The 16,774-nt window shown below is 40.9% G+C and overlaps 1 protein-coding gene across 2 annotated transcripts in view; it reads left to right on the top strand.

Annotated features, from left to right (window-relative positions):
* The first annotated feature begins 287 nt into the window (after positions 1–287).
* LOC122031824 (WEB family protein At2g38370-like) overlaps positions 288–16,774 on the top strand; it is a 29,162-nt gene continuing 12,675 nt past the window's right edge. The window contains exon 1 of one of the 2 annotated variants that reach the window (XM_042590997.1): positions 288–588. Coding sequence is in view for 1 of the 2 variants with exons in the window: in XM_042590996.1 (XP_042446930.1) it covers positions 403–588 (186 nt within the window). In the remaining variant the exon portion in view is untranslated. The remainder of the gene's footprint in view (positions 589–16,774) is intronic. The other variant, XM_042590996.1, reaches the window with a different exon arrangement.

A 16,774-nucleotide genomic window follows, 5' to 3' on the forward strand; every position in this document is an offset into this window, starting at 1 on the left:
TCAGAAAATAGCAAGGGCTTTTCACGAATTTTCCTTTGAACCTACCGTTGAAAGCATCCGACCGCGAAGCCATAATATCTGACATTCACCGCAACGGTCTTCTTTACCTCGAGATTCGCGAAAAGTTGATGAACGAATCTAAATCAAACGTGCAGTGTGATAAACACACGCCCCTCTGCTACACCGTGCTATTCGAGCTGAAGTGGACAGACTAGAATGGGCGTAGATAACCGGAGGGTGGCGTGATCGTATCACCGCTCTCGGCTGCTTTTTAAGGGCTCATGGGTAAACTCACTCCCACTTCCACTTTCAGGTGCGCTCTTCGCTGGCTCGCACGAAGCGGCTTCGAATCACCGTAAAACCCTAAGAACTTCGCCGGTGCGTGGGAGAAGAGAAGAAGAAATGCAGATGGGAGGGGCTGTGGCGACAGATTCTAGTGGGATGAATGAAGATCCGGCGGCGGCTGCCGCGTGTGGGAGTCCGGAGATCGATACTTCGGCGCCGTTCGAGTCGGTGAAGGAGGTGGTGGATCGTTTCGGTGGGAGCGCCGACTGGAAGTTGCAGCTCAAGGAGATCTTTTTCCCAGGGGTAAGTTTAAGCTTTTTCCCCCCTTCCTTTGTGCGCAGTACACACTATTTAATTTGATGATTTTGTCTTCTTCTTGTTAAATTTTTTTTCCTCTTTACTGCTCACTTGTTGGCCTTGTTAAGAAAAGTTCCAGTGAAGAACTGGTGGAAAAGAGATGGGATTTGCTATTTTACTGTTGGTTTGGTTCGCTCCTGGTCCACAGTCAACATTGTTTGTTGGCCCAGGACGGCCTAGTAATCCCTTTCAAGGGTTTTCTTTTGTGGGGATTTTTGTACTTTTTTGGAAGTATCAACGGTTGGGAGTTGTTCTGTGAGTTTTTGATTCCAAGGAGAGTCCTAGTGGTCACAATGCCTTGGAGTATACTACCGTGGAAGTTCAGAGTTCAGAGAGGGGGAGTTCTTTCTTATGGAAAAGAATTTTTGATCTATGAGCAGCAAGGAGCACTTGATGAGAAATCTATAGGGGATGGTACTAGACAACAAACTTAAATCTTAACTGGTAATAAGCGGTATCAAAATGTAGGTTGTCTGTGTAAGAGTGGTGCATCTAGGTTTTATAGTGGGTGTGCCCTCATGTATACAAGTGTTTGGAGAGGGAGAGTTCTTTCTTATCAAAAGGAAATTTTACGGAATGAGCAACTAGGAACGCTAGACATGAGAAAGCTAGAGAGGATGGTAACTAGAAAACAAACTTAAGTATCTTTCCTATTAGCTAGGTTTGATTCAATGAATGAGTTTTTCGTTGTTTCAATGTCAACAAGTTTTGTTCAAAGAATATTAATTGTCAATAATTGGTATAATAGTCTAAGTTGTTTGTGGAAGAGCATTGCATCTGGGTTTTGTAGTGGGTGGAACACTGTGTTATAAATGATAATGGTTGATACTTTAACAATGTCTCTTTCACGATGTTATCCTCAGCTTCAACCTTCTCATTCAATGTATCTAATATAAAACTATCCTCATGTGTATTTGTTTGGTTTGTTATCTCATTGAACATCAAGTCAAGTCATGACTTTCTCCATCTACATCAAATGCATGGTAATCCACTGTGTTTGAGAACTCGTCCAAATCCACATAGACCATCTCTTCATCCTCCTCCGTTGTTGCCTAAATGTTTCCTTAACCTCAGTCTCATTTTCGTACTCATCCTCCTCCATGAAGTCATATGGCTTTTCCTTTTTGTCCCTATATGCATTATTATTAAGGTCAAATTGTAGAGTTGTATCATATCCACAATTTGATTAATGTTGTGGTTATAGCTGACTAACTATTTCTTTGGTTATGACTTACATAGAAGATGAAAAACAAAAAATATCACACTCAAGACTATCAATATATGATTAACATTAAAATAAAAATTGGTGAGATTTTGAAATATATTGTTTGGACAACCATAACACTTAGCATTTTTGCACACAAATTGTTTGGATCACAATCATAATACTCAACATTTTTGCACAAATGAGATGCCTTTGGAGACATCCTCCACCATATCATTGATGATTCCTTGAGAACAGATGTGATACCATCATATTAACCATTTTTAAAAAAACAAGGATATTATCTTCAATGAACATTTGAAAATGACTATGTAATATCTTATTTGAAAATTGAAATATAACATTTATCACAAGAACAAAGCTTTCAGGAGCATAAATCTATATTCTATCCGAAGATTTTATTTATAGAATAATTGTTCATAGAAGGAATACAGAAATACGAAAGGTATAGCTTTGTCTAAAAATAGGACCCTAAACCCTAATACAGAAGGTATTGTTCTATCCAAAAATAGAAGATCTAGACGACGAAGCGGCGATATATCTGATTTATGTCATAGTGGCGGGAGCGGTGGGGCGACGACATCAGTGGTGTACTCCGTGGAGGTAGCGGCGTAGGACGTTGCTGCAGAAGCTAGGGCTGCGAAGGCGAGGTGTCGTCGATCTATGATAGTTGGTAGACAGAGGGGGTGGGGTTGAATAGTTAAATAGTAATTTGATTTCTTGAAGGAGGGGCTATCCATTGGACCAAACTTGGTTCGGGCCCGTAACCATGTCAACTGGATAACCCCTCCTTCAAGAAATCAAATTTCTATTTAACTATCAACCTCTCCTCTGTCCACCAACTATTATGGATCGACGACACTGTGCCTCCGCCGCCCTAGCAGCTGCAGCCGCGACCTACGCCATTGCTTCCACGGAGTACGCTGTCGACGTCGTCATCCCCGCCGCTCCCCCTGATACAAATCAGATATCCCACCGCTTCGTTGTCTTTTCTCAGGAAGATGCCTAGATCTTATATTTTTGGACAGAACTATACCTTCCGTATTAGGGTTTAGGTCTTGACTATTTTTGGACAGAACAAATACCTTCCGTATTTCTATATTTCTTCTATGAACGATTCTTATATAAATAAAATATTTGGACAGAATATATAGATTTCTGCTTTTGAAAACTTTGTTTTTTGTTCTTGTGATAAATGTTAGATTTCAATTTTCAGATAAGATATTACATGACCATTTTCATATGTTCATTGAAGATAATTATACCCTTGTTTTTTTTGAAATGTTTGATATGATGATATCACATCTGTCTATGTAAATTTTCCTCAGGGACCATCAACGATATGATGTCTCCGAAGGCATCTCATTTGTGTGCAAAAATACTGAGTGTATAGTTGTGATCCAAACAACCAAAATGTTGAGTGTTATGACTGATGTGATGCCTTTAGAGCCATCCTACATATCTCGCTAACGGTTTCCTGAGGAAAATTTCATAAGACAAATGTGATACCATCATATCACATTTATTACCATCAATGAACATGTTAAAATGACTATGATCTTATCTGAAATTTAAAATCTAACATTTATTACAAGAACAAAACTTCCAGGAGCAGAAATCTATATTTGTCCAAATATTTTATTCATAAGAAATACAGAAATACGGAATGTACAGTTCTGTCTAAAAATAGAAGATCTAGGTGTCTTCAGGACATTTGATTTGTCATATCGGCGGGAGCCGGGGCAGCGGTGGGGCGGTGGGGCTGACGACGTCGGCGGCATACTCTGCGGAGGCCTCGTCTGGTCCATTGGATGCTGGATAGCCCCTTCTACAAGAAATCAAATTACTATTTAACTATTCAACTCCACCCCCGTTGTCCACAAGTATCATAGATCAACGACACCGCACCTCCGCCACCCTCGCAACTACAGCCACAACCTACGCCTACGCCGCTGCCTCCACGGAGTACGCCACTGATGTCGCCGGCCTCGTTGCTCCCCCACTGGCCCGGTTGCTTCTTCGTTGATGTCGTTGGGCCTGCCGCTCCCTTGTCTCCTGCCGCTATGACATAAATCAGATATCTCGTCGCTTTGTCGTCTTTTCTCAGGAAGACACCTAATTTTTGGACAGAACTATATCTTCCGTATTTTTGTATTCCTTCTATGAATGATTCTTCTATAAATAAAATCTGAATATAGATTTCTGTTCTTGAAAGGTTAATTTTTGGACAGAACTATATCTTTCGTATTAGGGTTTTAGGGTCTTGACTATTTTTGGACAGAATTATACCTTCCGTATTTTTGTATTCCTTCTATGAATGTTTCTTCTATAAATAAAATGTGAATATAGATTTCTGTTCTTGAAAGGCTTGTAAATGTTAGATTTCAATTTCAGATAAGATATTACATGACCATTTTCAAATGTTCATATATCCTTGTTTTTTTTTGAAATGTTTGATATGATGGTTTCACATCTGTCTACATAAATTTTCCTCAGGGACCATCAACGATATGATGTCTCCGAAGGCATCTCATTTGTGTGCAAAAATGCTGAGTGTATAGTTGTGATCCAAACAGTCAAAATGTTGAGTGCTATGACTGATGTGATGCCTTCAGAGCCATCCTACATATCTCGCTAACGGTTCCTGAGGAAAATTTCATAAGACAAATGTGATAGCATCATATCAAACATTTAAAAAAAATAAGGATATTATTTTCAATGAACATGTTAAAATGACTATGATCTTATCTGAAATTTGAAATCTAACATTTATTACAAGAACAAAACTTCCAGGAGCAGAAATCTATATTTGTCTAAATATTTTATTTATAAGAAATACAGAAATACAGAATGTATAGTTCTGTCTAAAAATAGAAGATCTAGGTGTCTTTAGGACATTTGATTTGTCATATCGGCGGGAGCCGGTGCAGCGGTGGGGCTGATGACGTCGGCGGCGTACTCCGTGGAGGTAGCGACGTAGGCTGCGCTTGCCGCGAGGGCGGCGGAGGCGCGGTGGAGCCTCGTCTGGTCCACCGCCGTTGTCCACAAGTATCATAGATCAACGACACCGCACCTCCGCCGCCCTCGCAACTACAGCCACAACCTACGCCTACGCCGCTGCCTCCGCGCAGTACGCCATTGATGTCGCCGACCTCGTTGCTCCCCCACTGGCCCGGTCGCTCCTTCGCTGATGTCGTTGGGCCCGCCGCTCCCTTGTCTCCTGCCGCTATGACATAAATCAGATATCTCGTCGCTTTGTTGTCTTTTCTCAGTAAGATGCCTAATTTTTGGACAGAATTATACCTTCCGTATTTTTGTATTCCTTCTATGAATGATTCTTCTATAAATCAAATCTGAATATAGATTTATGTTCTTGAAAGGTTAATTTTTGGACAGAACTATATCTTTCATATTAGGGTTTTAGGGTCTTGACTATTTTTGGACAGAATTATACCTTCCGTATTTTTGTATTCCTTCTATGAATGTTTCTTCTATAAATAAAATGTGAATATAGATTTCTGTTCTTGAAAGGTTTGTAAATGTTAGATTTCAATTTTCAAATAAGTTATTACATAGTCATTTTTACATGTTCATTGAAGATAATGCCCTTGTTTTTTTTTGAAATGTTTGATATGATGGTATCACATCTATTCTTAGGGAACCATTAGCGATATGATGGAGGATGTCTTCAAAGGTATCTCATTTGTATGCAAAAATGCTGAGTGTATTAGTTGTGATTCAAAAATGCTTGAATCCATAACACTTAGCATTTTGGCTGTTTGGATAAAAAATGCTGAGTGTATTTGTGTACAAAAATGCTTAGTGTTATGGTTCCTTGAGAAGTTTGGATCCATAACACTCAACATTTTGCACACAAATGAGATGCCTTTAGAGACATCCTCCACCATGTCTCTTTGATGGTTCTTTGAGGAAAATTTCTGGAGATAGATGTGATAAACATTTAATGAACATGTGAAAATGATTATGTAATTGTTCATTTGAAAATTGAAAATTGAAATCTAACATTTATCACAAGAACAAAGTTTTCAGGAGCATAAATCTAATTCTGTCCAAAGATTTTGTTTATAGAAAAATCGTTCATAGAAGAAATACAAAAATACGGAAGGTAGTAGTTCTGTCCAAAAAATAGTCAAGATCCTAAATCCTAATACGTAAGGTATAGTTCTGTTCAAAAATAGAAGATCTAGGCGTCTTCCTGAGAAAAGACGACGAAGCGGTGAGATATTTGATTTATGTCATAGCGGAGGGAGTCGGGGGAGTGGCGGGCCGGCGACGTCGGCTGCGTACTCTGCGGAGGCAGCGCTGTAGGCTGCGGCTGCAAAGGGGCAGGGGTTGAATAGTTTCGAGCCGAGTCTGGTCGATAGCTCCTCCTTCAAAAAATCAAATTAATATCCTCTCCCCTGACTGTCCACCAACTCATGGATCGACAACACCGCTCCTCCGCCATTGCCTCCGTGGAGTACGCCGCCGACGTCGCCAGCCCCGCCGCTCCCCCGACTCCCACTGCTAGATTTTTTATTTTTTCCGTATTAGGATTTATTAGGATTTAGGGTTTTGACTATTTTTGGATAGAACTATACCTTCCGTATTTTTGTATTCCTTCTATGAACGATTCTTTTATAAATAAAATCTTTGGACATAATATAGATTTATGCTCTGAAAGCTTTGTTCTTTTGATAAATATTAGATTTCAATTTTTAGATAAGATATTATATAGTTATTTTCACACAAATGAGATGCCTTCAAAGACATCCTCCATCGTATCGTTGATGGTTCTCTGAGGAAAATTTCTGTAGATGTGATACCATCATATCAAACATTTCAAAAAAAAAAAAAAATTATCTTCAATTAACATGTGAAAATTGAAATCATTTATCAAAAGAACAAAGTTTTCAGGAGCATAAATCTATATTTCTGTCCAAAGATTGTCAAGATCCTAAATTCTAATACGGAAGATATAGTTCTGTCCAAAAATAGAAGATCTAGGCATCTTCATGAGAAAAGATGACGAAGTGGCGGAATATCTGATTTATGTCATAGCGGCAGGGCTGGTGACATCGGAGGCGTACTCCGCGGAAGCAGCGGCGTAGTCGATCCATGATAGTTGGTGGAGGGGTGGGGTTGAATAGTAATTTGATATTTTGAAGGAGGGCTATCCACTGGACCAAATCTGGCTTGGGTCCATAACTGCGTCAATAAAAAATATCACACTCAAGACTTTCAATATATGATTAACATTAAAATAAAAATGGGTGAGATTCTGAAATATATTGGACAAAAATAACACTTATTATCTAGGAACAATATTTGAATATACTTGCTCAAAATTGAAAAATAAAGGCGTCTAACAACTCAACAAATTTCAAGAGCATGAAGGTGTGTTTGCTTGTGAAATTAAACCAATATAGGCCTATGTTGCACTATTAACAAAACTACTATATGAATCCAGAAATGCTTAAAGTTTGAAAATAAAGACATACTAACTCAAAATGTTCCAAGGAGCATCAAGGTGTCTGTGCCGCTAAAAAGTTAGATTTGTTAGGGCCTTGCGAGGTAGAAGGGGTTGAATAATTCAAATCACTTCGTCATTGAGAAGGGATGGAAACCTTGAAGCGACACAAGCTCAACATATGCACAATGCTAAGTCAGATGATGATTTTACTTAAGGCGACTAATCCAAGGATCCACTCCTAGCTAACTTCTACTAAACCTTCTCCTTCTCGGACCAAATTCAAAGGTGGAGAGAAACCTTCTTACAACAGTATTACACCGGCTTACAAATTTTAGCAATTAAAAGAGCAACAAGAGAGAAGAAAAGAATAGATTACAAGTTTGGCTTAGTTCTCCTTATTGCTTGGAAGATGTTGTAGATGAGTTTGAAACTGATGTTGAGGAGAATCACAATGGAGCAGTGATTCCTTCTTGTGCCCTAAGCCCCCTTGTAAACAACTCCAGAATTGGGCGATTTCTCCACTTTTTGGTTGTCACTAATCAATTAGCATAACACACCAATCGATTGTTAATTGTTGACTATCCATTGAATAGTCACTTATTCTAGATCAACGACTGAGGTTTTCCTAATTTTGGATCCCAATCAATTAATAGTGCCTCATGGCTGATCGATTTGGTAGATTTCTGTTCGCTCGAGAAAGCTTTGCCAATCGATTGATCCAATTGATCTGCTAATCAATTTGGCAAGTCTTTGTTCAATCAAGAAAAACCCTTAGTCGAATAGACAAATCAATCTGAGCAACTTCTGTCTTCAATCAATACAATAATTGGGCCTCATGGCTGATCGATTTGGTGCCTCATGGCTGATCGATTTGGTAGATTTTTGTTCGCTCGAGAAAGCTTTGCCAATCGATTGATCCAATTGATCTGCCAATCAATTTGGCAAGTCTTTGTTCAATCAAGAAAAACCCTTAGTCGAATAGACAAATCAATCTGAGCAACTTCTGTCTTCAATCAATACAATAATTGAGTAAACCCTAAACTCAATCGATTTGTCGATTGTGGCAATCTATTGGTGTTGCAAAATCTGGAATTTGGATTTTAGGTAGCTTGACCTATCATTTGGTGAACCCTAAAAGGTTTTTCATCGCTAAACCCTCAAATACAAAAGTCCTTTCCATGTACCAATCAATCTCAATTACCTCATGTATCCTCCAATCCCTGAACTTTGTGCCTGAAGCTTCCTCATCTTCGGGTCTTCATCTACCCTTGAATCCAATCTTATGATATGTGCGGGTTTTCACCTTTTGTCAATCCTTGACCTTCTTGGTCTCTTCCGACTTCTTACCAAGAATCCAACCCTCGATCTTCGGACTTCTTTTATCCTGGACATATTGTATTAACAATTTCTCCCTTTTTGATGTTTTGACAATTTATTTAAGTTTAGGTTAATTTTCAACATGTCATAGTATCAACTATTAAACAACAAGATAAAAATAGATCATGTTAATAATATCAACAAAACAAGCATGAACTTAGATAAGTTATTTCCCTCCTTTTCTAAATATCAAAATAAAACTAATACGAAGGGATAATACATAACATGATAATGACGGGACACTCCTTAACATATGCATTCTTCATATTTAGGGCACACTCGTATAATTCATAAATACAAATACATAATCAAGGATGAGACACTCCCCCTTAACTCGTACAATAATAGGATACACCCCACATGTCACAAAAAGCAAACAAATAATTAGCAATGGGGCACTTTTCGCCTAACTTATTCAATGATTGGGCACTCCCCCAAACATAGACTTACAAAGACAACAACTACAATGTTTCACAAATAACTAGATACATCATATAAAACCAAAATCAAACATACAAGAGTAGTCAAGTACATCATATCAACTGGCATGATAAAATCCACAAAGTCAATATATAACGATAAACATTCAATGGCCAACTCCTCGAGATCCAAAATGCATGGTACTATATCATCTGTCGGAGGAACGTCTTCGCTAGAGGAGATGCTATAGAGGAGGTCTGCTAGTCCATGAGCACATCAGGTCATGCAAGGAAGCAACGCTTGTCTAGATATCAATCTAACGTCGCTCCATACGCACAAGATAAGTACATAATTGAGCTATCTCACACATTTGAAGATTATGATCCAGGCGCAACAAATCGATTAGAAGAATCAGGCTCAGCCTCATCTTCTGGATCAGCTGTAGGATCCCTAGCAATGATAGCATCTGGTACCGGTCCCTCATCCCTAGCAATGATAGCATCTATCCACCTCATGGTGTAAATTAGGCTCCATTCTGGCCAAAGAGAATGACTACTATAATTCTAGAATACTTGGACATCATCGACTGCAACTTGCTGCAGGAAACATCCATACCCAAAGATGCCAACCATTCCGTGATTAGGTGTTTAAATGACATATGAACTGTACCATGTACTGGTTTGATGAAATGAATGATGCATTGAAACATGTTCAATGTCACATTGATGTCAAGAACTTGACGAAATGCATATAGTATGAAAAGATGTGGAAGTCGAATAGTTAGCTAATGCACGAGTCATAATAGGAAGAATGTAATCACAATATGTTTAAAAAGAGCATTGTCCCAAGCAAATATCTCAAGAGTAGAGAATGTGGAGATAGAAGCGAGATCGATCTGGACGAGGTCTTTGATAAAAATGCTTATACATGAAAGATACGAAGATGTGCTCATAAGGTGAGGAGGTCTTTGATAAAAATGCTTATACATGAAAGATACGAAGATGTGCTCATAAGGTGGGGGCGATAACTAGGCAACACCGGGTAGAAAACAAAGTCACTAGAAGATTTCAAGAGTAAAGTCTAGATTCATTTGCGACACAAGTCCACAATCACAAATCATCCCCAGATGCATGCAAATTGTTGTAAAATTTAGACACTTGCTCCTCATTGATGGTTGTTATGTTCACAAAAAATAATTGATTCCAATTTATAATTGTTGTAAAATTTAGACACTTGCTCCTTATTTTGATGACATCAAAACAATGATCACGAAAGAACTTTTGGTGTCCATCGACCAAGCTGGAATGAGTTTGATTGAATTTATGCGTGTTGAATGCATTCTGAAGGGATACATTCATGGAGCGAGAATCGGTTGGTGGTTGAGGTCGGGCCTGATTCAATTTGTGCCATTAGTTTCTTACCAAGTTGAGGATGGTCAGGAACTCATTACAAGTTTGCTGGAACGATCCTTTGCTAAAAATCCTAGCTCTGTGGGTTGACATTGACATGCCAAGTAAGCAACGAAGACAGGAAAAATGACTGGAACCCAATCGATTGAGTGGCAAGGGATATAAAATCACATCTTACCAATTGATTGGTGTGGCTTAATCGATCTGCATAATCGATTCAGTACGGTTCTGCGCCTGGGGAAATTCATCACAAATCGATTGGTAACCCAATCAATCATCAATTCAACGAGGTTCTGTGCGCTCGAGAAGTTTACTACCAATTGATTGACTTAGCGATTGGTAACCTTAATCAACTATCCTAGCACACTTGAATGCACATATTTCTCTTAGCTACACCTTATGGACATATATGAAATTGTTAACTATGAAAGATGGCGCGAAATGGGACAAAACAGGGTTTATTAGGTTTTATCAGTAATAGCAATCGATTGGTGACAGTTACATCCATTAGAATTCTGTTTTAGCCACAGAATCACGCTGAATCGATCGTGCGGTTGAGCCACACCAATGGATTTAACATAGAATGTCTCTAAATTAATTAAAGCAATCGATTGGTGAGTCTGTGGTCTGAATCGATCTGGGCAATTGATTTCGTAAGGGTCAAGGTATTTAGATGGTGCAAATTGATTGATCATTTTGATAAATCAATTGACAATATATTTCACGGGCACAAAGCCAAGCTAAGTCGGACCACACTAATCGATTAAGGTAAACCAATCAATTGGTGATGAATTTCCCCGGGAACAGAACCACGCTGAATCGATTGTGCGGATCGATTAAGGCACACCAATTGATTGATAGACGCGATTTTTATATCCCGTGCCCTAACTAATCGATTCACACACCTGACTCTTTCCCGAGCCCTAATTTTTCGACTCACTGATTGTGTCACCCCCCTCTCTGTCTCCGATGTTCCCTTCCACGTCTTCTCCATCGATCTCCTCACTCCAGTAAGTCCTAAAATTGGTATCTACTTTAGGGTTCTCGTCATTTTTCCTTACCTCGTTGCTTACTTGACATGTCAATCCACAGAGCTAGGGTATTTGGCGAAGGATCGTTTCCAACGACGGTTCCTTCTTCGGCAAACTTGTGACAACTTAACAACTAATGGCTATTTGATGCATTCCATTCATGCATTATACATCGCGTTATTATTGTTGTTCATGCATTCTTGGTGTATTACCATTCATTACCCCAAGAAAGAAGCAAAAGTAAATTGAATCCGGTGAGGGTTCATCCCGACCTTAACCGCCAACTGATTCTCGCTTCTCAAATGCATCCTTTCAGCCGCCAACTGATTCTCGCTTCTCAAATGCATCCTTTCAGAATGCATTTAACACATGAATTCAAACTTATTCCAGCTCTGTTGATTAATCAGAAGTTCTTTCGTTATCATTGCTTTGATGTCATCAAAATCATTCAACATTATAAGTTAAGAGTCCATGGTTTTTTTTGTGAACCTAACATCAATGAAGGGCTAGTGTCTGAATTTTACAACAATTTGCATGCATCCGAGGATGGTTTGCGATACCAGATCCATGTAGATTAATGAAATCTAGATTTTACTCTTGAAATCTTACAAGAGTTTTTAGGGTGTTTTCCCTCTTTTAATGACTTTGTTTTCTACTCATTGTTCCTGAACACATCTCTATATATCTTCTATCTCCACATTCTTTGCTCTTGAGATATCTGCTCGGGATAATGTTTTTTTTTTGAAGTTGTCAATTGCATTTTTTCTATTGTGACTCATGGATTAACTATTCGACCTCCACATCTGTTCATGCTACATGCATTTAGTCAAGCTGGTATATGGTACAATTCATATGCTATTTGGACACCTTATCACGGAATGGTTGACGTCTTTGGGTATCAACGTTTCCTGTGGCAAGTTGTAGTAGATGACGTTCAAGTATTTCAGAATTTTAGTACGATCATTCTCTTTGGTCAAAATGGAGCCCAATGATGACAAAAAAAAAAGACGAATACGCTCGCCCCCAGCGCCCCCGTCAACCTGTCTCAAGGCCAACACGGAGGAGGTAAATCACGGGCAGCTACTAGCCTTTGGAATAGTGACTAGCACATAAAATGCCAGAGCATAACACAACATGGCTTAGCATACCTTAAGATAAGATAAGATAGATGACATAACATAACATAACATAAGAGAACATGACATAGCACAGCACACCACAACTTAACAACATAACAATCCTAACTTTCCTTGCGCCTAAATCATTACGCTCGCTCGATTTAGGGTTGATTATATACACGCGATGCCTGTTCGATGCACTCCAGGATGTGCAGAGGTTTGACGTTTGGATCGTGTTCGACGATAATAGAACTAGTGGTAAGCTGCAGTGCCCCATCTGGACTCAGACAATCTTCCCTCGGACTCGGACAAGCTTCCCCAAGTCAACTGATGCGACCTGCCCACGAGTGATCTTTGCCGCCACACCAAGGTCATCACCTTGTTCGGGCTGTGGTCGGAGGAAAAGGGTGAATGCGGCCGTTGTCATCGTAGACAAGGATGGGTCAGAGTCTCGTGGATACGCATTACACTCACCACGACCCCCACAGTCTCAACCCGCGCCACCGACCTACTTTTTAGGGTGAACGACGGAGGTGAGTTAGGGTGGGTGTGGATAGAAAGGGACAGGAAATCGGATGCCCTAAGTTTGAAATATACGGTTGGATCGACGGTGGTCATGTTGATAGCTAGTAGTGGTGGGGGTGGGACGAGCGTGACGAAGGAGAAGGAGAAGGAGAAGGAGAAGGAAAAGAGAATGGAGGCATAGAGGGTGGTTTAGGGAAGAAGAAGAAGAAGCAGAAGAGCGAAGGCCGAAGAGAGTGACGGTTGAAGCCGAAGAATAGCTTAGGGTGAAGGTGACAACGGTGGTGAAGGGAATGAAGCGATCTATATAATTGTGAATGCTGGAAGTGGGAATCAAGCGCAACAAAAAAAAGAGTTAACCCTCACTCAATGCTACGCTGCATCATCCAATAGCCTACACTGTCGCAAACGTGACTCGAAAGCAAGTACGCGAGGGGACACGACGTGACGCGACGGGTCAGTAGCTGACATGTGATGTGACGACAATGCATGCGAGGGGACACGATTGGGTAGGAGCTGACAGGTGACGTGACGACACTGCACGCGAGGGGACATAACGATTGTTGACTGACAAAAATGTGAGGTGACGACACTGCCCGCGTGGGGAAAAGATGGGACAGCAGCTGACAGTTGACGTGACGACACCGCACGCTGGAGACACGAGAGGATTGGAAAGGACAGGAGCGGAGACGAGCGGACGTGACAGGATAGCAGGACACGACGGGATGTTTACGTAATCAGAGTTGATAAAATAATTAATGAATTCATTAACAAATAAAAAAATTTAAATAAAGATTAATTATTAAAAAAATTAAAAATAGAATAAAAAAAGGTGAGTGGGAGAGAGAACAGAACTCGTGGCCTTGGGCTTTTGGATTTTTGAACTTAGGACTTTTGGGTTTAGGGATGTTGTGTTTTTGGACTTTTGGGCTTTTGAGCTTTTGTGCTGTTGTGCTTTTGGGCTTTTGAGCTTAGGGCTTTTGTGCTTTTGGACTTTTGATCCAAAAGCTTTTGGGCATTTGGGCTAAAAGATCATTGGGCTAAAAAGCTTTTGCAATTGGGCTAAATGTGCATTTAACTATATGGAATTTTGGCTATATGGGCTTAGGGCTTTTGGCCTTTGTGTTTTTTTTGACTTTGGCCTTTTGGCCTTTTGGGCTTAGGGCTTTTGGGCTAAAAGATCATTTGACCTAAAATGTGCATTGGGCTAAATGAGTTTTTGGATTTATGGGCTTTTGGCTATATGGAATAAATGTGCATTGGGATAAATGGGCTTTTAGATTTATGGGCTTTTGGCTATATGGGATTCGACCTAAGTGTGCATTGGGTTAAATGGGCTTTTGGCTATATGGGCTTTGTCCTAAATGTGCTTTGGCCTCAATGGCCTCTTTTGGCCTCAATGACCTCTTTTGCCCTGAATGACCTTTGGGCTATACGACCTTTTGGCTAATTTTGTTTTTGCTTAATGAGCTTTTACCCTCTATCGCATACATCTATTAGGAAAGATGATTAGAGAAGATTAGATTAGATTAGATTATTTTGTGCACTGCAGCATGAATTCGAAGGAAAGAGTAAGAGAAAAATATCGATGTGGTTTAAGGGGGAGTATTGTATTTGAATCTACACTTATTGCGTAATTACCTTCCGATTATCTCTGTGCTGTATGCTAGCAAAAAAACACTTAATGGTATAAATTCATCATGATTCTCATAAACTCGATTGATACCATAACACCCTTTAACAAATATACCATAACATTACATCACGTAAATTAGCATACAATACCATACAATACCATTAGACAGACAACTTAATTAAGACGACAATACAAGACATAGTATCGCATCACATAGAATAATATAACACAGTACAGTACTTAGGATCATAGAAGCTAGCATCAATGATTTGATGAAAGAGTGACAGTCGGCGTTTAGGGATGTGGCAAGCCGGCAGCTTGTGGCAACCCCACATCAACGATTAGATGGACCCGGCTTATCATATACTTCCCTGGGCAATCTGATGCAGTCGAGGGAGTGGAGGGTCTCCATGTCGGGATCGTTTTCCACCAACACGTCCCTCACCTTCAATTGAATCGACCCGCGATACAAGGTGATCGTCCTTCTGAGCCGAACCAATTTCTCTAACTCGACAGCGGCGACTTCCATGCGAGCCCTCTCGACCACCACATCGAAGTCTCGACCATGTTCGCGCTGGTGGAGGAGGCTAAGGAAGCAAGGGGATGCATCCACTCCCATCATCGACCAGGAAGGTGATGTAGTTGTCTCCGCGGTCGAGACTGACCACCACTCCAACCGTCTCAGTATGTGCAACACGCTTACCCTTCCCGACTGAAGGTGACGGAAGAGGAGTGCGGGGAGTCATGAAATGTCAAGGAGAGGAGATCGACGGCGAGCAGTTTCACGTGTACGACTACGAGGGATGTGTCCATTTTAAGCGATGCAGCTGATCAGGCAACCTGAGGAAGAAGAAGAAGAGAAAGCAGAAGAGAGTGACTAAGGTGAAGGTCGCAAAGTGAATAAAGCGATCTTTATAATCGTGAATGATAACAGTGAGTGCATAGAGTGAGACTGACTCAAGCAAAAAAAAAAATTAAATAAATAAATAACCCTTACAATTAATGCTACAATGCAATGAGATCAAATTTCGGGTTTACTCTGCTGCAACAGACGTAACACGATGGGAGAAGCATGTGAGGGGACACGACGCGACGCGACTGGGCATGGGCTGAAATGTGACGTGACGGCACAAGCACGCGGGGACATGACGCGACACGACCGATCAGCGACCGACTGATGACGTGACGGCACGAGTACGCGAGGGGTCACGCGACGCGATCGGTCAGCGACCGACAGGTGACGTGACGGCATGAGCACGCGAGGGGCCGCGACGCGACGAGACGTGGGTTAGTAGCCGACAGGTGACGTGACGACACTGCACGCGAGGGGACAATAGCGGTCGTGTCCTCTCGCGTGTAGTGCCATCACGTCACCTGTCGGCTACTGACCCACGTCTCGTCGTGTCGCGACCCCTCGCGTACTCATGTCGTCATGTCACCTATCGATCGCTGACCGGTTGTGTCGCGTCGTGATCCCTCGAGTGCTCGTGCCGTCACGTCACCTGTCGGCCGCTGATCGGTCGCGTCGCGTCGTGTCCCCTTTGTGCTTGTGCCGTCACGTCACCTTTCAGCGCTTGCTCAGTTACGTCGCGTCGTGTCCCCTTGCGTGCTTCTCCCGTTGTGTCACGTCTGCTGCAGCAGAGTAAACCCGAAATTTGATCTTATTGCAGTGTTGCATTGATTGTGAGGAGGGTTATTTATTTATTTAATTATTTTTTTTTCACTTGAGTCAATCTCGTTTCTATGTACTCACTGCTATCATTCGCGATTATAAAGATCGCTTCATTGACTTTGCGACTTTCACCCTAGTCACTCTCTTCTGCTTCCTCTTCTTTTTCTTCCTCAGGTTGCCTGATCGGCTGCATCAATTAAAATGGACACCTCCCTTGTAGCCTGACCACCTCCCATGTACACGTGAAAC

This window comes from Zingiber officinale, chromosome 11A (assembly GCF_018446385.1).
Source record: "Zingiber officinale cultivar Zhangliang chromosome 11A, Zo_v1.1, whole genome shotgun sequence".
Lineage (NCBI taxonomy): Eukaryota > Viridiplantae > Streptophyta > Magnoliopsida > Zingiberales > Zingiberaceae > Zingiber > Zingiber officinale.